Source organism: Pseudoliparis swirei, chromosome 4, assembly GCF_029220125.1.
Source record: "Pseudoliparis swirei isolate HS2019 ecotype Mariana Trench chromosome 4, NWPU_hadal_v1, whole genome shotgun sequence".
Taxonomy (NCBI): domain Eukaryota; kingdom Metazoa; phylum Chordata; class Actinopteri; order Perciformes; family Liparidae; genus Pseudoliparis; species Pseudoliparis swirei.
Window position 1 is genome coordinate 19,264,610 of NC_079391.1, and position 24,429 is coordinate 19,289,038.

General features: G+C 45.4%; 1 protein-coding gene across 1 annotated transcript in view; it reads left to right on the forward strand.

The window, feature by feature from the left end:
- Window positions 1-24,429, forward strand: part of itfg1 (integrin alpha FG-GAP repeat containing 1) — a 135,988-nt gene that overhangs the window by 101,725 nt on the left and 9,834 nt on the right. The window contains exons 13-15 of the mRNA XM_056412229.1: window positions 12,218-12,261; window positions 14,019-14,097; window positions 22,010-22,134. Coding sequence (XP_056268204.1) covers window positions 12,218-12,261; window positions 14,019-14,097; window positions 22,010-22,134 — 248 coding nt within the window. The remainder of the gene's footprint in view (window positions 1-12,217; window positions 12,262-14,018; window positions 14,098-22,009; window positions 22,135-24,429) is intronic.

Below are 24,429 nucleotides of genomic sequence, written 5' to 3' on the forward strand. Positions count from 1 at the left end.
AGATGGTCACGACTGTTATCTGTCATGGTATTTCCATTTCTAGCCTCAAGCTAGTCAGTCGGTGGAGGAGAAAGGGGGATAGGGGGGATCGGGGGGGGTCTTGTCTGATGTTTTTTGTTCCATTTCAACCTTCATTAAAACGGCCCCTGTCCCTCAGTACTCTTTCCCAGCGTCTCCACTTGAAGCTTGTATATTACGTTGAACAAAGACGTACTGTAAATACAGTACGGTAACTCCCAGGCTGCTTGCCTCGTTCATGACACAATGGCAGAAGCAGAGTAATGGGCTGCAAATTTAAATTGATTATGTTTTACTTGTTTAAAAAAGGGCACGATTTAAGTCAATATAATATATATTGTACTGGAGGTTTCCATTAAGAGACCATGAACCTCGTTGCCGTTTGCAGTCAGACTGACTCGTTTGTCTCGGTTTTGTTTGTTTTAATGGATTACGTGCACTTCAATGTTATTATTGTGAAGAGATGAACTCATTGTACAATTGAAACCTCTGTCTGTGTGACATTGTGCACTAGTACATGTTTTTCAGCACATAAATGTATTTATGAATTTGAGTTGATAGCTGAATGTAAAGCTATAAATGAAGTTAATGATGCACAGTTGTACTACTGTTTCACACTGTGTCAAATCCTGGATGTGAAGTCAGACTGGCGCCCTTATTGCATGTCAGGCTCCTCCCTCTCTCCCCATGTAACCCGTCGCTTTCCACTTTCGACTGCCTGATGAAGGTGCCAGAAATGCCAGAAGAATAACCTTTAATATGTCTGTTTTTACGACAGACAGATGACTACATGTTCACAGATCCAGAAGAAATAACACACACCGTTTCACAAATGGTGTGCGACTAGAGGCAACTCTAGCTTCAATGTCCGTGTGCGGTGCTCAGAGATTGTTTTTTTGTACTATTTTTTATTGTAAAAGACACTGTCTTTTGAAGTCAAAATGTTGGTACAGCGTTAGTACCTGCTGACATTTGAGGAAAGCAAAAATAGTTTCACTCAAGGGTGGGCCTGTGCACAATTTAATCTGTCACTCTGCTCTGCTCATTAGTAAGAAAAGGAGCAACGTTCAGCCCCTTTCTGTTGGTGAATAGATTGTTTTGTCTTTTTTGGAAGGGAGGGGCTACAACTGCTGCCCTACTTTCAGAATCATAAGAAAATGCTGATAAATCACCACCATGCCCTTCTAAAGCACACTGACAGATGTAATCATTATATTGTATTTATTCAAATTTCAATCAATGGCAAAACAGCCTCACTTGGTATATAGATTCCTTGTGTATTTTGGTAGCATTTAGTGAGGATTGCGTTTTCAATGCCGGACTCTGATGGATGATGCTACGATGCTTTTGGTGACGGGACTGGAGAGCAGGATTAGGATCAGTCGTGTCACGCTGAGCTGCTGACACAAGAACGTTCTCGGTTTGGCCTGTCAGAGGAGGCTCATTGTTGACTCGATTCTGCTCAACGGCAACAAGCACTGTGGCACAAACTGGGAAGCAGAAACAACGATGTTTAGAAGAAAAAGAAGCCAACGTTACTATATATTATAAAATGTGTGCGTGCGTGCGAAAGGTAAGGTTCTGTGATGCCCGCGGGCTTCCCGTGATGGATCAATCACAGGTTGGCCTCGGACAGCAGCCTCGCTTCTTGGCCAGAGGCCTGGACTCTTGCTGGGCTTTTAGCATGGAGATGACCTGAACCACGTACGTACACTAGGATAAACCTTGAAGGCCCGTGCCTCTGTTGCCATAGGTGCATATATTATTTAGGGAGCAGGCTAGAGAGTTTCTGTTTTTCAGCTGCAGGCCAATAATTGGCAGCTAGAAAGAAATCTTTATTTTATATTTATATATTTATATATGCATGTATTTATATTTATATATACATATATGTATTTATTGATATTTATTTATTTAGCTATATATAATAGAGATATATTTATATATATTATATATATATAAATAGATATACTCCATGTAAGATTCTTCTCAAAGTGGTTTGTTGAATGCCGCTTCATTTATAGTATATATTACAAAGTTTGCATGGGCTCAGGTGTGCTAATCTCCAACATTCACTAAATTTGACTACATTTATGTTCCACATTAGATACTCTGTTTTTGTGATGGCTGCAGTGCAATGCTGACATGTTGCTTTTGGTTTTTATTTAGCTTATTGACAAGTTATTACAAGTGTTTGAGTGCTTCATATGTCTGGTTTTAGGGATGTCGAGTCCAATTGATATGGTCTCGGGTCAGTCGATACGTCTCATACCCAAGTGGGTCCTGAATGTAGCAAACGCGCCGTCATCTGCAAAGTAGTTTTTATAATCATCTTAAGTACAACGCACATTTTTGTTTTCAAGCAGAGACCGTGTGAACTATAAATTGCTGAGATGCTGCGACTCTCTTTGAACGTGGCTGCTCATTGATCACTAATCACGCCGCTAGTGTTGGGATTATAATTTGTTAGGGCCGACCACATTTAAATCTAGTATATATATTAATGCCCAAGTGAGTTTGGACGATGTTTAAAACAACATTGAATCGTCGAAAATTCTGGTTCATGTTTTCTTTGTCATTGAAGGGACATACAACATGCTTTTATTATTATTTTGGATTGTCAAGGATCATAGAAAGGACATGCATCCCTGTCAAGTCGAACACAAAGCAAAGTGCTTCCACCTGAAGCTGGAAGAGACAATATAGCACAATATAGAAGAAGAATCAGAATCAGAAATCAGAATCAGAAACAGGTTTATTGCCAAAGAATGTTTTCACAAACAAACGAGGAACTTTTTTTGGCGGAAGGTGCAAGAATCGCGCACCAAGACACCGAGGCGCCGTCCGCGGCGCCATCTAGGAAAAGGTGGATGAAAGATGACAGCATAACATGAGGGAAGAGAGGCGAGAAAAAGAAAAAGCCACCCCCCGACTATGCCCCTAGAGGGGTACAGTGTGGGAGCAGGAGAAACAAAAAACACCATTGCACATAAGCACATACATCTTAGACATGACTTGCAACGAGTAGGAAGGGGGGAGGGGAGGTAATCCAAAGACTGGGCGATAGCCCCGCCATTGGGGGCAGAAGGTAACCAGCACCGACAAGCAGCCAGCCCGGTCCTTCGCCGTCACGGCGCCGGACGCAGACCCCGTCCTGTCTTACTGGGGGGGCAAAGCAGGCGAAGGCGTGGGATGGGGGGGGGGGGGTAGTGAGTGCATTTCAGTTTGTTGAAGTTCGTGTGTGAGTGGCCCGGTGTATCGTCCTCCCCCAGTCCACAACAGACAAAGTTCTCAGTCCACAAGATGGTCGTTGCCATGGAGATGGCCTTGAAGGGTCCTGGGGAGAAAACAACCACAGGTGTCTGTGGATAGGGGGAAGGGAATGAGAGAGTCTCGCTTCAGTGATCTTCGGGGGAGTTGTTGTTCCAGTCACGGCCTTGGCCAAGGCCCGTCCTGGTAGAGGGAGCCGAAAGCAGATAAGATTGGGATTGTTTGGTCTTCCAGTAGCTGCAATTCAATTTTGCGCACCCACTATTCCTCCATTTTCCTCCCGTTTGCCAATAGGATTTCAAATCGATCCAATTTCATTTGCAGAGCCGTCAGCTTCTCCACGATGTTATCATTCTGACGGTTTAATGCCAAAGTCTGAGTGCCAACAACTCTGCCCAACGCGTCAATCATGTCGGGCAGCCTTAGGGGGCTTTTAACGGCTGTCACCGTTTCCTTAATTTTCCGATAAACCAGGGCAGCGCCAAATCCAAACAGCAGAAATCCTGTAATCAAAGTTCCGAATAGGTAGATGTCTTCTACGTCCTCCACGGAAAGGGCTGCTAGGCACACGACACGTCCATCGTGTAACCAGCTGCAACGTCCCGGCAGGACAGGCAGGTTCCCCCGAACCCGAGCTTCTCGTCGAGAAGATGGTGTCAATTGCGTTTAAGGACCAGTTGATTACGTCCATGGTTTTTAGTTCGAAGAGCGATGCGGAGAGAGTCTCTCAAGTATAGAGACAGACAAGACATGACGAGAGAAGCCAAGCAGGGAGGGGAAGGTCATGGGGAGGAGAGGGAGAGAAAAATGCGACCGCCTTCGTCGAGAGCCAAATCCAAAGGCCCTGCAAACAGTGTTTGCAGGGTGGGCAGATGGTTGAAGGATTTCTGCTGAGACGAGAGAAACCGTGAACTCCAAAATTAGAAAGAAAGATAAAATGGAGAGTGGGAGGGGGTATCTCTGCATAAGCATTGCAGACTGTGATTGTGTGTGTATTTGGAGGGGTGGGGGGAAGGAGGAGAGAGTGACAAGCAGAACTGTATGAGTTGATTAGTTTCCTGCTCGTTTATTAGGATGCAGATTAGCTGCATTGAGAAACATCTGGGAGCTTTTCTCAGGCCCAAATACCCCCTCCTCCTCCTCTTTCTCCTCCTCCTCTTCCTCCTCTACCAAATCCAGTCCTCCTTTTTCCTCTTTCAACATTTCCTCATCTCCTCTACTGAGCTCTCCTCCCCTCTCCTCTCGTCTGCCCGTGTTCTCCTCATTCCTGGCCTCTTTCATTTCCTCCCCTCTAACCTCTCTCCAGTCTTTTTTCACCTCACCCTCACCCTGCCCTCACCCCTCTCTTTGGCAAATGTCTCGCTTCCTGTCCCCTCCCCATCTCCGCCGCTCTCGGCCTGTCAGTCAGTGCTGCCTTTTATTCCCTCCTTTCATACCATTCAAATGACAACAAGGAGATTTACATGAAGTCTCTCTGTGTGGCTCTGTCGTCCGGAGGAGGATTTGACTGGAGGCTGTGTATTCAGAACGGTGTGAATTTTTTGTCAGTGTCTGTCGCGGCACACAAATGCGGCTGAGTGGGAACACCTGCTCCCGTGTTTGTCAAAATAGCGTGCTGCACCAGCTTATGTTGACAGTGGAAGTCGTAATGGCTCTGCCTGAAAATATGACTGCGAGCTGGCTATACAGCACAGTACACTACATCTTACAGACATGTTATTCATTGCCTACAGGGAGCAGGAGTTCACTTTTTTAAATCTCTTGTCTCATCATCCATCTCCCTGGAAGATTTGTCATGTTCCCACCTCTAAATAGCAGATATTCATCAACTCAGGCACTTCTTGTTGCCAATCATATCAGCCATTGCACGCCCTGTATAAAAGTGAGACTACCAGAAAGGAGACCACCGGAATATCAATCCATTTAAAAGGAGACATGTCGTGATAATCTCCCTTTTTCAGTGCCGTACACGTTTGGGTGTCTGGAGATGAGACAAGTCATCCAGATTAGAATCCCCTTCCTATGTCACATGCAGGTGAATACAGGTGTATAATCAAACCGACAGTGTAAGGGAAAATTAACAATATAGAATTTAGACATCTTGTAGTAGAACCCCTCCCCCCCTTTAAAAATGTATGAACCTGAAAATGAGCATGAAAACAACACAAACACCTCATTTGGAATTAAAGTTGGGCAGTTTATCTGAAAGCAGATCCAATGCCTAAAATCAATGTTGCTCTGTGGCCATTGGTAACTCTCCTCACCCACGTACAGTCCTACTTAGCCTTACCACAGAGAGGGAAAGTTAGTGGGCTGCGTTAGCAAGGCTAACATTAACCTCTGTAACCCGGTACTGTAGGCGAATCAGTTCTCTTTTACAGCTTTGGGAGCTTGACCGTGGTGTCAAAATAAATGTGAAATGTATGTATCCAACTTTTCTACCATTTAGAGGTTGTTTTTTTTGGAAAGGGTCATCGGTCTTTTGGCTCTTTATGCAATTGCAGATTATGCAATTTAGTTTTTGCGGGAATTTCATTTTATGTGCAATTTTCCTGTGCAAGTTTTTGAAAAGCAGAATGTATTATACAATAATAATAAAAACTGCTGTAATTTGATTGTAACGTGCTGCCAACCAAATCCAGCCTCGGTGAAGAGAGGAAGTCAGTTAGCCGTCTCTGAGGATGTTCAACTTGTATTCTAATTGATATGACTGATTGAAGTGGTGGTCACGTTGTATTTGTGGAGTTCATCCAAAAGTGAAACAATGTGGAAGCCACTGCCAGCTGTTCAGGGACCGTGAGTTACAACAACACTGTCATGATGTAACCCAAAGTGAGCAGGGGCGCTGGGATTTCAACCCTCACGGCAAAGCAGTGCCTTGTCTTACTTACACTTCGGCCAGAGGAGACGATAGCTGTCAAAGGAAGAAAAAATAATAATTTTTCTGTCAGGCACACAGGGGACATTTGTTCAGAAACAGTTAAATGTCCTTTTTTTGTAAAATAAATAATTACTTTCATAATATCCACATTTTGAGCACTATATAAGCGGTTTATTTACCAGACACATACTCACATGTAACAATGCTGTGTGTATCGGCCCTGTGACATGGGTCAGCTCATTGTTAATCACAGTCAGTGCGTTTACATGCAATCGAATTATTGGTTTAGTCGGACTGAAATCGAATGATCCGTTTAATGTAAACACCTTTGTCGGACTATGTGCGGTCCGACTTCGATCCGATTAACACCCCTGGATAGCTCGGTCCGATCCAGTTGATAATTCGACTCTCGCGGCATGTAACTCTGAATTCGATTCGGAACTGGACTTTGCGTCTTTGCGCATGCTCGAGATCCCGCCGCCCTCCTCCCTCCCTCCCCCCCTCCCATGTCGTGACCCGGAAGTCGAAAGAGACGATTAATTAAATTCTCCGTGTACCTTCGGCGACGGCGTCTTCTCTCCGTTATCAACTCAGCCAATAGCGCCATTTGCATTCGCTGTACTCCTATTAACACCATGGAAGAATAGTAGAGGGATGTAGCTTCGCCTTGCTCTCTGTTCGCCATCTTTCTCGAAATGTTGTTGTTGGTGGTGGTGAAGAGGTCAAGCGGAAATGGCTGTATCACCACGAGTTGTAATGAAAACAGCGCCACCTATCGTATCGGATATGACATGCTTTCGGCCAATGATTCGAATTACTCACTGCCATGTATATTGGGATAACAGCTGATCCCCCAAAAGATAGCATAGTCCGACTAAAGCAAGATTCGAATTATACCATCATGTAAACGCACTGAGTGTGTGTTTGTTTGTCTGTTGGAGTGTGCGGAGGGGGGGGGGGGGATGTGTTTGGCCCATGCATGTCTGTAAGAAGCCCAGCAGTCAGCAAAAGCAGCCTGAGGACAACGAGAAGTGATGAGCATCTCGGAGCAAATGGCGCTCAGCTGTCAGATTGCAGCGTGTGAGTGTGCGGCGTGGGTCAGCTTGGCTCTCGCTGACTCGCACTTGTAGCCACTAGCGCTGACACGGCACGTCATGTTCCCCCGTCAAGGTCTGCTCATCGCATTTCGCTCTTTATGCATGTGTGTGTGCGCCTGTGTGTGTGTGTCTGTGTGTGTGTGAGACGTCAGCTCAGGACTGTGTTGTGACGTGTGCAGGAGGTTACCATGGCTCCCTGTAGTTTATTTTTATAGAGTGCAAATGAGGACACAACTACAGGTGGGGCTGCTAACCAGAGAAAGGTAACCTCTGTCACACATTCAATAGTCAAGTCGGGCTTAACTCATCAGTATACTGCAATACTGATTTGAGCATGTACTATTACATAAACAGAAGCCTTTGAGGGAAAAGACTTAAGTGCACTGACATAAATGAATTGCCCATAAAGGTCAACATTTGCAACGAGCATAAGAGTACATTCTTACTTGTGATTGATTGCTTCAAATCACACCGAGCAACTCATTCATATTTGATGTCAACCCTTCAGCCCAAAACAACACCTCAAATGTCACGAAATGCATTCATTCAAACCCAGCTGGCTTTTCTAGCTAAAGGTGTTTGTTGAGTTGTAGTGGATTTTATGTACACTTGCACATGTAAACTAGAATGGGCACTCGGTAGAGTGCATACCTTCGCTTATCACAAGATTGGGCATTGAATTATGAACATGTTGGCATTAGTTGCATGCCAATTGGATAAAAATTGACCGTGCTACGGTAAAAAGAAGATGTTGACCTTTTCTTGACCTTTGACCCGATCAATCCCAAAATCTAATCAAATAGTCCCCGGATAATAACCAATCATCCCACCAAATTTCATGCGATTCGGTTAAAAACTTTTTTTGTTATGCGAGTAACACGCATACAAATAAATAAATAAATACACGGCGATCAAAACATAACCTTCCGCATTTTCAATGCGAAGGTAATAAGGAAGTCTTATGTCTTAAATTAATACAAAAATAAAGATATTATAAATAGGGAATATTAGGGAGAATATAAAGATGGATGTATTGTGAAGCATAAGAGAAGGACACTGTTTTATTGTTGTAACTGTATGTAATGAAAAAATTTGATAATTTTTGTACCATGCATGAAAATGAAGGGCATTATATTGTTTAGAGATGTTGAATGAAATGGATGTCATTTGAAACCTGAGATGTTACTCTTATTTTGAAGGCAAGATCTGACGTTATCTTGAACTATTCTTTCATGTTGTACAAATAGAGACTCTAACTCTGCATTTAATATATGACTATTCATCAAGAAGTAGATTTAAAATGGTCCCTAAATGTCTGAATCCTTGAAACAGCACGACATCCAGAAGGAGTAATACCACTGAAGGGCTCTTCACCAATGAGTTGGTTCTTACTGGTGCGAAATGAACTGGTTTTTTGTGTACCAGGTCACGAACTGGCAGCACAGATTGAGAGGACAGAGCACTCTTAAAACCCACAAAGTGCTGCTCAATGTCTCACTCTGTCAATATGATGAAAACACACACACACAATGCTCAGATCGGTTCATCCTCCACTTGATTAGTTTAGTCCTACAAAAGAGCTGCCATCAGTATTCATGTTATAGTAGAACATAGTGTGTGGGGGTGGGGGTGTGAGATCTATTCCAGAGGTCATGGCTTAGCTAGAGATTGAAGTATGGACCAAGCGGCCTAGCAGAAGAAGCACTAAATTGAGTGCAGTTAAACACTCCCCCCCCCCCCCCGACACAGACTCTTCTACCTCCTGGAGCGACGGCGTGCCCACTGGGTTGTGAAGCACTTCTGCAGTTTATGTCTATCTTTCTCTCCCTCTTTCTCTTTATACATCAGTGACTTCTTGTCAAGACATTCTTATTGTAGCATGTGCATGTCCCCTCCCACCGACTGAATGTGTTCATTTCTCCCAATGCCACGCCGCTGTTACATTCAAGAGTTTTCAGTGGATAAATGAAGACCTCCGACTGAAAGTACTCAGACTTAATCGGGTTTTTGGATTTTATGTTCGACAGGAAACAATGCGGAGAGAAACGGTTTGACTCGAGGCCATTCCGCTTCGACAGTGTTATTTTCACTGCGATTTAGCTTCATTACATCCACATCGGGAATTGAAATATCACGAAAATGTGAGGTTTTGTTTCCCATCACTCAAACACAGATCTCACATGAATAATTGACAATAATCACATCGTCCCACCTGTTTCCCCAGTGAGATTTCTGTCGCACCGTACATTTTGTATTCACGCTGCGCGATGCCGTTTCCTCCTCTTGGTCCTTTATCACAATCATCGTCTTTCATCCCTCTCTTTAAAGATGCATTTCACAACAGTCTGACTCGGCATGACTTGGCTGATTGTTAGCACGTCTTTGAGAAAATGACTTTCTCACTTTATTATATCAGTGACCATGGTAAACATGAGTTTATGGTCTCAATTGGTAAATGTAGGTCTTCTTCAATACAGCATGAAGTCCATTTAGAACATGATGGTCCATATAGATGATACAGTACAATAGACAATAATGTAGTGTAGGCTTTAGGCACCTTGTGAGTGACAGGTCGCCACCATCAACTAACTGCAATACATCCAGAATTCAGCTGCCCGTCTCTTCTCCCACACGCGCACCAGAGACCACATCACCCCAGTCCTTCAAAAGCTCCACTGGCTCCCCATACAGCACAGAAACCAGTTCAAGATTCTCCTCATCACATACAAAGCCCTTAACATCCTCGGCCCTTCATACCTTTCTGACCTCCTGCACCAACACGCTCCCACCCGCAACCTCAAATCTGCAGACGGCAACCTCCTTACCCCCCGTACTGTCCAAGCATCGGACCTGGGGGTACAGGGCCTTTTCCCCTGCTGCCCCCTCCTACTGGAACTCTCTCCCCCATCACCTCAGACATTCTCCGTCACTCGCCACATTCAAAGCGGCACTTAAAACTAATTTATTTAAATCTGCATTTAGCCCTTGATACTAGTTGTTTTTGTCATCTTTGTTGTTTGGTTGTTGCTTCTGTTGTTTGTCTTCACCATGGAAAGTGCCTAGAGAACCTTCTTTAAGCTTTATACAAATAAAATGTATTAATATTATTATTACCAGAGCCGTATATCGGGTCCCTACGTCAGTCCAGATATGATCACTTATGGTCGACGGTCAAAGCGCCAAACTCAAAGCTTCAGAACGCGGTCCACAAACCAACGGGTGACGTCACAGTAACTATGTCCCATGACAACATGCAGTCGATGGTTGCCAGGCATGCATAGTGAGTGAATGCAGCAGTCTGAACTTTGAGTCCCGCTGCATGTCCCATGTCCTCGGCCCGGATAATCCCAAATGAGTCTGACTTAAAGTTGTATAGTTTATATCACCAGCATAACTGTTTTCAGCTGTGCTAACATAATTGCACAAGGGTTTTCTAATCAGATATTAGTCTTCTTAGGCGATTAACAAACACAATGTACCATTAAAACACTGGAGTGATAGTTGATGGAAATGGGCCTCTATACACCTATGGAGATATTTCATTAGAAACCAGACGTTTCCACCTAGAATAGTCATTTACCACATTAACAATGTATAGTGTGTATTTTTGATTAATGTTATCTTTATTGGAAAAACAGTGCTTTTCTTTGAAAAATAAAGACATTTCTAAGTGACCCCAAACTTTTGAACGGTAGTGTATGTTGAGATATTTCACTCTGGACTGAAGTGGTGAACCAACAAAATGGCCAAATAATAGAAAAGGGGAACTGGAAGTCGATCGTTATCGAGTGTGCACGCCAAGGAGAACGTTTGTGGGATTTTGAACGGCTCCCTTTGCTTCACAAGGCGTGCGAGTAAAAAAACAAAGTGGGTTGTGTACGGACACACTCGTCGGAACTGAAGTATGTGTGCTCCCTTCGACAACACTCCAGAAGTGTATAATGAAACACTGACTGCTGATGGTGTGGACTGCCCTTTAGACCCACCTTATTCAGGCCTCTCTGAACAGTCACCAGTCATTAATGTTAAATGGATGGCCTGCACACTTCTATAAATACTCCAAACGGTGCAGGAGAATGAATCAAGTACCATGAATGTGGGGGAAAACACGATGAGGGGACCACGGACCGTGACCGTGACCGGGGACCTTGTGTCCATCGGAGCGACGTCGGGGTCACCTGTCGTTGCTGCGCATCAGGAAACACTTTTCAAAGAACCTTTACATCACTGAAAGTCCTCCATGAAATAATAATGACAGTGCCCACTTGATTGTAAAGGTTTGTGATTAACATGTGTGTGGCAAATTAGCAGCGAACAATCCGATAGCGAGGCTTCATCCTCCCACGAGTGAGTCCGGGCCTCTGTGTCGTCCCCTTTGAGTCGGTGCACTGAGTTTGGCTGCTGCTCAGCACACCACCGGGTGCCGACCTTATTAACGGGGAATTGGGCTTCGGCGTGACTCCATCAGGCAAATCAAGGCAACCTAGACCCAGGACCCCATTAGTATGCTAATAAAGTCACTTGTTTAGTGACTGATTAGCAATTCAGCAGATTCTGTTCTCACTCCTCTGCTACACACAAATAAGCAAAATACTCTCTTAGCATGCATGTTTTTTAATTTTTTGATGCGTCTCATCGCCGGCAATTCATTTATAACCCCCCCCGCCCCCACCCTTTCTTTGGTTGTCCATCACGTTCACCTAGCACACAGAAAACATGATGCGATTAATTCATGTAATGTGAATGTGAGGGACGCTTAAACACGGTCGATATAAATTTATTTTTCTTTGTCTCGACCGTGGAACTCGAGTCGTCGTGTGAGAAAAGTTTGTTTCCCTGTGTGCCAGTTGGCCCTGCTTCATGCATGTTGATACAGCGGCTCCATCGCGCTGTTGGACACGTAAGACACGCTGAGCAACATGTGTAACTCTGGCATCTCTGTTCTCCCCAGTGCTCAGCGGCCTCTGCTTCAACAACTGTCCAGACGATGTCAAGGTAAGAAATCTGTCTGATCACTGACCAGGTGTGTCTCTCTCTGGGTGAACTATCCTCGCGTCTTTATCTTCTTCCAGAATCAACAGTTCTTCAGCAGGGACAGAGAGACTTGTGCTGTAATATCCTGACTGCTGGTCAAACTTCATGTCTATAGGGAGGAGGAACTTTATATTCAGCAAAATAGAGAAGGGGATTTGAATTGGTGATGTGTTTTTCAGCCATCAGAATAAGAAGAATATGCGTCTCGTTCTATGTAAAGTGCCCGTCCTTACCTGCAGCGAGAACAAAATGGAAAATGCATAAAATAGCCCTTGATTCCCACCTTTCCAAATACCTCCCCAAATTCTTTACAAAAAATGTTTATGGAGACAAGGAACAGACCTTCCAAATACATGTCAGTAGCCCAGGCTTACTGCATTGTATCCGTGTTGTTGGCATTTCAGGATAAAAATATGATTTATCTTTTGCATTTTAAATACAGGGGGAAATACATGCCACGTGTGCCTGTTTTCCAACTCATGTCCTTAGTAAATACATTTTGGGGTCCCGTGATTTTATCAAAACAGTTATGCTGCTCGGCGAGGCCAGACGGTGGTTGTCGATTCGATACATATAAACTGTGACGAGGTTAACTTTCACAGTGGTCCCAGTTTGGCCTTAAGCTCCTTCTAGGACTCTAGAATAAGTTAATTCACAAATGGATCGGATGCAGGGGTCGTTTGACTCGAGATAATTCTTGGCACTGGTGTATTTAGGTCGATACCTTTTCAAGGAATCGAGTAAAGATATTCAGCCCGACCAAAGCTGGACTGCCTCTGACCTGCTTCCAACTCGAGCCGGCCATAATAGAGGGACGGCTGAATCGCATTGAGCCATGCAGACAAGACCCCCATGACACACGACCGGGTCCGAAGGGAGAGTCAAACATGGCCATCGATTTATGGAGCAGTTGGCTTCCCGCCCCTTTTGTTCGTCCCAAAGAGCCAGTGGCATGATGATCATGTGTAGATGGACAAAGAAGTCTGACAGAAATAGACAGCCAATAGCATCGCTCCTTGTATAACCTTTCACGAGTGGAAAGCCCTTCGCAAAACACATTAGTCTTGACATCGACACAAGGCTGCTGGTATGAGAGTTGTTTTGGTTTTCTGTCCATCTGCTCTTCCACCTGCTTGTTGTCTAACTGTACGATGAACGCATTAGACGGGTGGAGCTTGTGGCTGTTTCTCCTCTGCCATCCATCACACCCTCTATCTTTTCATTTCTCTCTCCTGCTCCTCTTCTTCTTAGTCATACCTCTCGTCGTCTTTCTTTTAGCCCACTGATCTGCTCCATCGTGGCTCTCTCATCTCTCTCTCTCTTTGTTGTTGTTTTTGTCCACGTTTTTTCATTCCTTCCTCACCATTGTGTATGTTTGCGCGTGATAAGCCGCGGTAAAGCGAGGGATGGCTCGGCACATCTTATTCATTAGTCACCAACCTTTCATGATGAATGGATGACACAAGTCCTCTTTGCCGGCACACTCGATACGCTAAGCCAGACACGCCACCTCGTGAAAATAAAACTGAGAAACGACAAAGGTCAGTGTGGTAACAACATGTCTTTCTGCCCACTCGCTCTTGTCTTTCTGTTCTTCTCTTTCACCCCTCCAAGCTTGTTTCCCCCTGTCCTCTTTTGCCGTCCCTGAGAAACGTGAAAATGTGAAAAGAAAGTGTCAACATGTCAGTTTTAATGAGTGTTTTGTCTGTTTTTTGCAGCCTTTTGGTGTCAATCAGCCTGGTCCCTATGTCATGTACACCACAACGGATTCTAACGGCAACCTGAAGAACGCCTCAGGTAAGGTCTATATATTCATTATAATAAGTTTATATATATATATATTTATATATAGTTCTGCATGTAGGCCGGTTGGTCCACAAAAATGTTCCAATTGCCCAAGGTGGCTGAAATTTGACATGGCGGTCAAGTGTGCGGGTGTGAAGCTGTGTGTTTGTGTTCATGCCTATTGGCAATAGGGTGTGTGGCTGTGAGTGTTCTATAACCAGACGGCAGCCACCAGTTCTGAAGTGAAGCCAATGCCAAAGTATCTTCAACTTGCATTTTATCTAATGGCCATCAGGGGGCGACTCCTCTGTTTCAAAAAGACTTCTGGTTGTATAGAAGTCTTTGAGAAAATGACTTTTCAGAAGTTTCAGATGCATTTTGTTGTTGTTGCTTTTCACTGCCTGAGCTTTTTAAAATCCACAGCAGATTTATTAATATCTTGTCAGTCTAGCTGAACACAACAGCTTATTTTCTTTCTCTTTTTTTTCTTCATAAAAGTAAAAATAGCCTTTATGCCTCAAAGGCTGAAGTGAAAGAAAAGACTGTTGTAACTGAAGGAGAATAAATCAGTTTTGTGTTCTGTACTGGCATCCAAAAGGTACCACGCCAATGTTTTGGTCACAAATCACCGCCCTCTCTCATGAGTAGTGGCAAGTATTTCCTTAACATCAGCGGCCACAGCTTTGAGTGAGATGCCGTAACGTGCAGCGTCGCTGGGTCTCCGCAAGGGGGGACAAGCTCCTGCAATCCTGGAGCTAATGAACACTGCGCTACTCTTCTATGTCAGACTAATGAGGACAGAGAGATGTACAGAGGGAGAAATGTATGCATAGAAAGATGAGAGAAGACATTTAGGACAGCGATGTTGTGCCGTATTAGCCAAAGCTAACCCAGTTGACGTTACATCGGAGGAAGGATACAAAGCCGGATGAGGACGAGATGCACCGACAGCCTGGGGTCAGGGATATATATTGTGTGTGTGTGTGTGTGTGTGTGTGTGTGTGTGTGTGTGTGTGTGTGTGTGTGTGTGTGTGTGTGTGTGTGTGTGTGTGTGTGTGTGTGTGTGTGTGTGTGTGTGTGTGTGTGTGTGTGTGTGTGTGTGTGTGATATCTGTTGGCTAAGTTGGAGTCTATACATACATAAGGAACAGAGAGACAAATCCCAGTCCAACATCATCCTTATTTCGCCACCATTAGACAGCTGAAAGTGCTCTGGTCCAAGTCCAATATTATAACACGAGCACGGCAAAAATAATGCAACAAGCCGACCCGTATTTAGTTGTCCTAAAGCGTTGCATAGGCATACAGAAACAGGCATACAGAGAAAGAGAGGGGAGGACGGGGGAAGGCGATCACCACCTGCAGAGAAGATGGAGAGTCACAGAATCACACTGGATGTGGAGGCGATTTTTTAAATCATACTCAAGTGAAATGCTGAAAAGGGTCCAGTAATAATTGTCTATTTTTTAGTTTTGTTTTTAGTTTTTTTAATTCGTAGAGAAGAAGCTATTTCTATTTTTATTATTAGTAAGGTCATACTAACTCAAAGATGCCACACACAAAGATTTTGATTAAAGCGATTCTATTTTTCGTCTACTTCAGGATGTTTCTTTCTGTAAAAAGTCTCCCAGTCTTTGTCTCTCCAGTCAGTGGCTGTTATGATCCTGCTGTTCAGAAAGCAGAATGACATTTAATATTATAATCTCCTGGTGTATTAGCCTGCCCATCATAACTTTCGCTTATTGTGTTCCCACTGCGTGTTTCACTGGAGTGCACGGAGAGAGGAGAAGAAGCCAAAAGCTTTGCCGAGTTTGTGTGTGTGTGTGTGTGTGTTTGTGTGTGTGTGCGTGCGCGTGCGTGTGTGTGTGTGTGTGTGGTTGATTTAAAGTGTATTTATTCTGTAGCTGGTAGCTCTGGGAACAGCCAGGGAGGCTGCCAGAGATGAGCAATGATGGGGTCCAAACACACACAATGTCTGGGCCACTCCACTGGGGCCCAACGATCTTCACTTCCCCTTCACCCTCCTGAAAGGGAATTTCGCGGAGAGGAAAGGAGACAGAGATTATAATATGCTGGGGGTGGAGACAAGGGCCCGAGAAAGCACAGTATTATGAATGGAATTACTGTAGAACAAGAGGGGGGGGGGGCATCTGGCAAGTGAAGGTCAACAGCAACACTGACAGGTTTTCTTTCTAACTCGTTTTCTGTGTGCAGGGCCTTCGTACAGTATGTTTACACTGTGTGTGTCCATGTACCTTTTCATAAGCTTGCGCACAATCATCTTTGGCCACACGTGTTCTGCATGTGTGCGTGCGCCCGTGTTTCCCTGAATTCCGTCTCTTGACCTTCTGTGTACTCGCGTGAACGTGTGTGTGCCAGGCAGCGATGTGCCATGCCCCTTACTAAGCAGGGAGGATGGATGAGTATGGGCTGTGATTCTGACAACTCCACACCTCATTATCAAGTAACTCCTGCTGAGACAGGGCGAGATAGAGGGGGAGAGACCGGCGGGGTGGTGGAGATGAATAGTTATTCATTAACAACCTTTTTATTACTCCCTCACTCCGGCACTGAAAACACACCGTATTGCTTTGCCCTCTGGGTTCCAGTACAAGTAACTTTCAGGGGGACGGTCATTATTAAAACTAGAACGATGCACTCAGTCAGAGTGCAGAACTCCGGCAGGTGTGTCTGCAACCAGCACTGCTGTATTGTGTGATTGAATGAACACAACCCACGATTGGCTCACCCCCTCCGCGTTGACCCTACCGCCCTCGAAAGCGTCATGAAACGCACTTCATTCAAAGGAGAGTCGTTGTTTGCAGGCCATCAGCTCAAAGTCGTGGCATAAGACCATAGATGGAGTGTATAGTCATCAAAATGTTGCCAGTAGACGAAATCAAACTCATGAGTGAAGAGTCAGCAGGCAGTCAATGTCAGTGTAAAAAACTGGCAATAAAAAAGTTTTTTTGAGGAAATGTGAGTCACCGTAACCGCGAGAGGTCCTGGAGCATGCGGCCACAACTTGGCTCCCAAAGTATTGTGTGTTTGCAGCTGCAGAATGGGAGATTAGCTCTACGTTTGTTAGTTTAGTGTGTAAAATGATGTTAAGTTTCATTCCATTGCATTATTCAAACCGCTTATGCTATTTCGGGTCGCGGGGCGCTGGATCCAAGCTGGCGGGCTTCACCCTGGACAGGTCGCCGGTCTATCACAGGGCACGTATAGAGGCAGACAACCAATCACACCTACGGGCAATTCAGAGTCCATTTAACCTGAGCTGCATGTCTATGGACTGTGGGAGGAAGCTAGAGAACCCGGAGGGAACCCACGCTGACATGGGGAGAACCTGCAAACTCCACACAGAAGGACCAACCAGACCGGGATCCAAAACCGAGCCCCTCTAGCTGTGAGGCGACAGTGCTATCCACTGAGCTGCACCTTGATAGATGAAATAAACACCAGCCGGCATGAAGAGAGAATTGTCACAAGTAGTTGGTTTGTTTCTCTGGCGCCGAAGATTATAACACACAGAGGAGAAGGGAAGCGAGGGAGAGAACGGCCGAAACGGAAAAGAGTGAGCGCTCATGAGGAGGAGAACGCCAACAGGCCCAGATCAATGTGGAGCACTTCGCACACCGTCCAATTAGGCTAATGAGTTCAGGGGATTCGCAAATGATAGCTCTCACACACACACACACACACACACAATCTTTCAAAACAACACACGTCGACCTGCAGCAACTTACCCACAAACATATTTATCATACCGTAATCTTTCAAACATTTAGGAGATCCAAAACAAGTCAGATGCAAATTCAAAAGGTGACCTGTGTTGACCTCTACATTCACTCCAAAGCCGTTCAAGTTGATTCTTTTAGTTTATTATTGTTCTCGGCGCATCATGCTGTTGCCTCGAGCAGTGTCGTAAAGGCCAGCTCATTGCGCATGACGTCCCACCGGTCCTCGGCTGGCGGTCGACCCTTTTTGTTTTTCCAAAACCTTGTGAGTTCAAAAGTGAGCGTTACCCTATTCATACCTGCAAACTTGTCACTTTTCGGTGAAATTCACCGTTTTGTGTAGATCCGAATAGTTTTTGTTTTGGGGGGGGTCAACTGGCCCGCTACTGTTGAGATTGCAGTGAAACGCGGAGAAAATCCGAAGTGGTGCTCTTTGCAATAAAACATCTTTGATGGGACGTGTCGCGTCTCGGCCAATCAGCGTGAAGATGTCTTCAGTGTTTGGTGGTTTAGGTTAGCTTGAATGTTAGCCCGCTACATCTGCTGCTGTCACGCTGCACCGTGTATCGATACTAACAAAGTACCCGTACGTTAAAAACTGTGATTTTGCATATTTTTTGTATCGATACTTCATTATAAGAGCGATCAGAGCGCACGCGCTGCCCCGCTCCGTTAAATGCTGTCTGCATGCACTGCGCTCACAGCGAGTGGCGTAAAGTGACGGATCTTTAGAGACCGTCTTCAGCTTTAAAAAATAAAAAAAACATGCCAAAAGTGAAATGTTTAAGTTCTTTGTCTCCAATGCAGACAGTCTGTAAAGTTCTGTAACTCTACAGCTGCTCATCCTGATGAACTCTGAATCATCTGGTCAAATACTAAAGGCCTCATAGTGTATAGTCAATGCTATGATGGCACCATGCAGTTTCATTAATATCTTGCTGTCGGCTAATACTAATATTACTGACATTTGTTAAGTGTTGAAAAAGTTGGTAAGAAGTGAACCATACAGATGTTTTATTTATTACTATTATAGATAAATATACCAGTCTCTTATTTATGGTATCATATTGTTTTTATGGTATCGTATCGGGTATCATGATATTTATGGCAGGTATCGTATTGAAGTTATAATGTTAGTATCGTGACAACCAGGTAGAGGCAGAACAGACTCAAGGAAAAGTCCTTGAGGACTGTTCAGGCCAAAAAAAAGGAAGTTGGTTTATGAATGAATTTAACCGTATTATATATAATGACAATCTATATTTGTTATTACTATCATTATAGGGCTTAGTCAGAGCGGGGAAGATTCCCGATGTGGAGCATTGACAAGTGGCTTTGCAAAGATGAACACAGTGTAAACCTCAGCCAATGCTGCAGTGCTTTTGTGTTTCCTTCAACGCAAACTGAGGTTTCTTGTGGTAACTTAATGGAATCTTTACAATCTCTAACAAACAAAGTAGCCACCTTTATTTGATCATTTAGCATAACAGAACAAAAACACTTTTAACAAAACACATTATCTTCATTTACTCAATAAGACACAACATACCACGTCATTATAGCAACATTCCTGAATGAAATTGTCCGTGTTGCTCATGCTCTAAAAACATTCAAAAGTTAATCCGGACTCAGACAGCTTCGACCAGGGACGTGAAGGCAGGACGTGCTGCTGAGCCCCGGCGTCGCCATCCTGGCCCCGTTCTCCAGAGGTTCCTCTGTTGGCTCCAGTCTCTTCCACTGAGACGAGTTCCACAGTTCACAAAGTGACATCATCACGGTCATCATGGATCTCTTTGCTGATCTTCAGTAGAACCTTCCTCAGCCTGTATATCTCTACTTGTTTGAACTCTCCTCCCATGCCTTTGCCTTTACTGGCCAGGTGGAGTCGAGTAGCGGAATAGAACTTCTCTTTGTCTGGGAAGTGATCCTCCACCTTCACATCCCTCATGTTCTTCGTTTTCTGGAGAAAATCTTGAATTTCCTCTGGACCAGGGGTGCTCAATACGTCGATCGCGGCGTAGTATTGGTAGATCGCATGACATTAAAAAAAATTGGCCCGCCCCCCCTGAAATCTCCGCCCGTCACCCTGTAATTTTCTCTATAGAAGTAATTTAAGGTCCCTTTTCTTAAAGAGCACGTCTTTGTTCTTTTATTAAACTAAACGTCTGTTATTGATTGTATCTCACCAACAGCATGTCATTTCTGTCTCCACGTGTCGCGTTAACACACGCCGGCATCGGAGCTCTGCCGGCGTGTCTGCGTGCATCGGGACGGAGCAAAACAAAAAGTCACTTGCACCCCCCCCGTAGGTAGCTCTAGATGAGCCCCATGCAAATATTCGAGGCCCAACTTTGAGTTCAGCCCTGGACTCGGCCCTGGACTTAGGGGATTCAGTAATAGATGCCGAGTCCTCCTCCCTACTGGACTTGGACTCTGCTCGCCTTGTTCTTGCCTTCCTCCTGCCTGTCGTTACTTGTTTAGCCTGAGAGCTCTCACTGTCCTCTCTGATTCCTCTCACTGTCCTCTCTGATTCCTCTCACTGTCCTCTCTGATTCCTCTCACTATCCTCTCTGATTCCTCTCACTGTCCTCTCTGATTCCTCTCACTGTCCTCTCTGATTCCTCTCACTGTCCTCTCTGATTCCTCTCACTGTCCTCTCTGATTCCTCTCACTGTCCTCTCTGATTCCTCTCACTATCCTCTCTGATTCCTCTCACTGTCCTCTCTGATTCCTCTCACTATCCTCTCTGATTCCGCTCACTGTCCTCTCTGATTCCTCTCACTGTCCTCTCTGATTCCGCTCACTGTCCTCTCTGATTCCTCTCACTATCCTCTCTGATTCCGCTCACTGTCCTCTCTGATTCCTCTCACTGTCCTCTCTGATTCCTCTCACTGTCCTCTCTGATTCCTCTCACTATCCGCCTCGCTCCCCGTCAAACCCACATCCCTGACACCTGTCTCCTTCTCCTCGCTCACTGCACAACCCGTCTCCTCCTCCTCTTCTTCCCCATCCTGCCGGACACCACTTGTCCCTTCCTTCTCCTCATCGTCCTACTGGACACCACCTGTCCCTGTCTGCTCCCCCAACTCACCCTGCTGGACACCACCAGTCCCCTCCGAACCCTCCTGGTTCTGCCCCTCAGAAGCTGCTTCGCTGGTGTTTTGCTCAGCAGCTCTTTTCTTGTGGCAGTCCCTGGCCTGGTGTCCCTTTCACCCACAAACAAAACATTTCATATTCCCAGAAGTTACAGACACGGGGTAATCATACCCCTCCACCTTAATGTTCACCTTGAGGTTGAGCTCCTCACCCCTGTTACTCACGACCATGAGGAGCTGCCTCCTGTGAGACGCCACGTGCTGCAGCAGCGGGGACTTCATCCCAGAGGGGACCATCCTCACCTGCGACACCACCTTCCCGTGCCTCACCAGCTCCTTCACCAGAGCCTCCTCCTTAATAAATGGAGGCACGTTGGCCACGGTGACTCTGACCGCCGGTGTAATCAGCGGCAACACCGGCACCAACGTGTCTCTCACCAACACCGTGTTCACTTTCTCCACGCTGTCTAAAAACAGCACCGCATGCGGGCGGCGGACTCCACGCTGCCGTGACCCCCACCGCCGCCACCGGCAGCCCACACACACACACACACACACACACGTGTTCCCTACCAAAGCCTCCACTGGCTCTGCCCGGGGCGATGGGACAAAGACACACAAAACACGGCCCCTCCGATACACACTGCTCACCATAGCACTCTTTGCCAGCCTTCCCATGTTGTGAAATGACTTTGCTCCAGCCGTTGGCCACATTTCCTAGCCAGGCGACTTTCCCTCACTCTCTCACTCACTCACTCACTCACTCACTCATTCACTCACACACTCACACATACAGCACTCGGGCTCCCTGCCTGTAACCTAACCTTCCTTGATCCTCCATCAGACACACACACACACACATCCTGCTGAGCCTGCCCACTCTTGTCTACAGACAGCAGCAGTCTGTCAAAATAACATCAAACCAAGACTGGCTTAAAGGTTCAATCCCCCTCCAAATGAAATCCTGTGTGAGTGAATTTTCCCATTTTAATCGAGTTCTGAACACACACACTGAAGCGGGGAAGATATGTATCTCATTTAACGCTCTCTCTCTTTAACTCTCTCTCTCTCTGTCTCTCCCCTCCTGCAGCCGGTCAGTTGAGCCAGTCGGCCCACTTCTCCCTCCAGCTGCCCTACACTGTGCTGGGCCTCGGACGGAGCGCCAACTTCCTGGATCACCTCTACGTCGGCATCCCCCGACCATCCGGAGTGACGGTGAGGAACAATACGAGGGTTTTGTTATCTGCGCTCTACTCACTGCTCCTGTGGGAACAACCACCGGCTGTTCAGTCTCACGGAACATTTGAGAGGGACGCATTCATAGAGGTGTCGTTGAGACCTGCAGCAGATAAAGGGAATTTCCAAAAAACTACAACCCTGTGTAACATGCATCAAAATGTGTGTGATTTAAAAAGTCTTACACATCTGACCAGTATAATCCTCGGGGTCATGATGTTAAGAACTAAGAACGCCTTCTAGGAACAAATATGAAATGATGGGCTAATTAATTGTCACGCTGGATGTTACACATGTGCTCTGAGGATTGTGAAACTAGTTTGAAGGACATTGCGCGAAGATTCGGAAGAGGGATTGTCTCTCCATGTATTGTCTTGTCTTTTCAATTGTGGGAGCATCTTTCTCTCCCTAATCCTGCAAAAGCATTTAAAATGCATGTTTGAGGGTTTTTATTTATTTATTTTTAGCACATGTGATAACTAGTATTTATATCAATTCAAAATGTAAATGAGGGAAGCACAAGAGTATGGGACAACCTATTATCCACAACAAGTTTTTCTTTTCTTATTTTATTTATGAAATGATTGATAAAAATCTAATAGGTTCTTCACTCTCTCCAATCTTTAATTGCAAGTCTTTGGTTTGCAGGTGTGTGTGTGTGTGTATGTGGATCCTATCCACAACCAAGTTGTTTTGCATTCTAGTTGCAGATTTCTTTTCGTTTGCGTCAGCCCTCAAAAGACTCCAATTTGGGCGAGATGAACACAACGGCTTCCAGAGGCACTCGAGGCCAGATTGGGCAGTGAAATGGCGCTGAGGGAAAAGCTCTTTTGACTGTTGATGAAACAGTCTAAGTGTAATAGTGAGGTCACTATATGTCTATTTATCTCGTTATTCTTACTGCTTGTCGTTTGTGCCACCGGCAAACGGTAGAAAATCTTGTCTGTTCACCAGAAACTCCTCCAGCTCAGAATCCCGCGGAGCCTCCGAGGGCCACCAGCCTAAAATGGACTGGGGCCAGGAGCAGAGCTTTTCCTCGCTGCTCCTCCGGTCCCCACTTGGAGCCAACACCGGCACCATGCTGCCAGAGACCCAGGCCATATTGCTAGGCCCGTTAGAGGGAAGAGAGACACGGGAGAACCGAAACTAGGACTCTGTGGAGCGGGCTGTCACACCCCTGCAGCAGCAAAAGGAAAAGAGTTCTAATGCGAATCTGGTGCTCAAAAACACGACCAATTATGTCCACAGGGACCGCCACATTCACCGCAGAGTAAAACTCCTCTTAGTAGCTTTGATGAGGAAAAAAGAGGTTGAATGGATATTTAAGGGCAGATATTTTTTGGGGGCAGAAAGATTCTAAATCCTATGTGGGGTGATCTCACACGGGTCTTAATGAAGGTGCAGCGAACTCCCCTTGAACAGAAGCATCAACAGGATGGACCGTCTGAGTGACTCTCTGCATGAGGCCAGTGTGTGCCTCCTGTCACACTACACGCCAGTGTTATATTCATAGAGTAAATAATTGATTTTGTTTTTTATCTATTCGTTAGCCACATTTCTAAACGACATTACTTATGTGAGTTTGGCTCTCTCTGTCTCTGCGTTCAGCTCCCTCTCTGTGTTTTCACACTGTCTCACGTTGCATTTGTCAAACTGAATTTTAGGCACGACAGGGCCCTTTTCCCCCCCTTCCTCCCATGTGGTAGCAAGATCTTCGTCAAGCAGCTGATTAGACTTTCAGATGGGCCGGTCCGCGACTCAGAAGCTGTCGTGCTCCGAGAACACTCGTCTCAAACAAGCTGCTTTGTTGTCCCCTTTTCCGCTTACTCCTTTTCCCTACGCCTTTTGTTTCCCTCCTCTTCCTCCTCGCCCATTCCATCTACAAACTGAATTAATGAATTCTATAAGATGCGGCCCAAAATGCCGGGTAGGTTTTTTTTTTTTTTATACCCAGAGGGGCTAGGGTGTGGAGTAACTCACATCTACATTTAATGAGGAGCAGAAGCTTTGGAAAGCTCTTTGGGAAAGAGCATACATTCTGACCTCCCTGCTCAGTCTGCAGGTTTGGATCTTTCTGTCTGTCGACTCTCTCTCTCTCTCTCTCTCTCATTGTTGTTTTCTCTGGTCTTTGCATGTATCCTGCTGCCATTATCTTTGTCTCCCTCGCTGTGCCCTTTACAATTCTCTCCTCTAACAATGAGAGTTTCTGCCTGCTGTTTCACAGAGGTTTTGTTAGATCTACTCGGATATCTTCCATCTTCCGTCCAATCATTC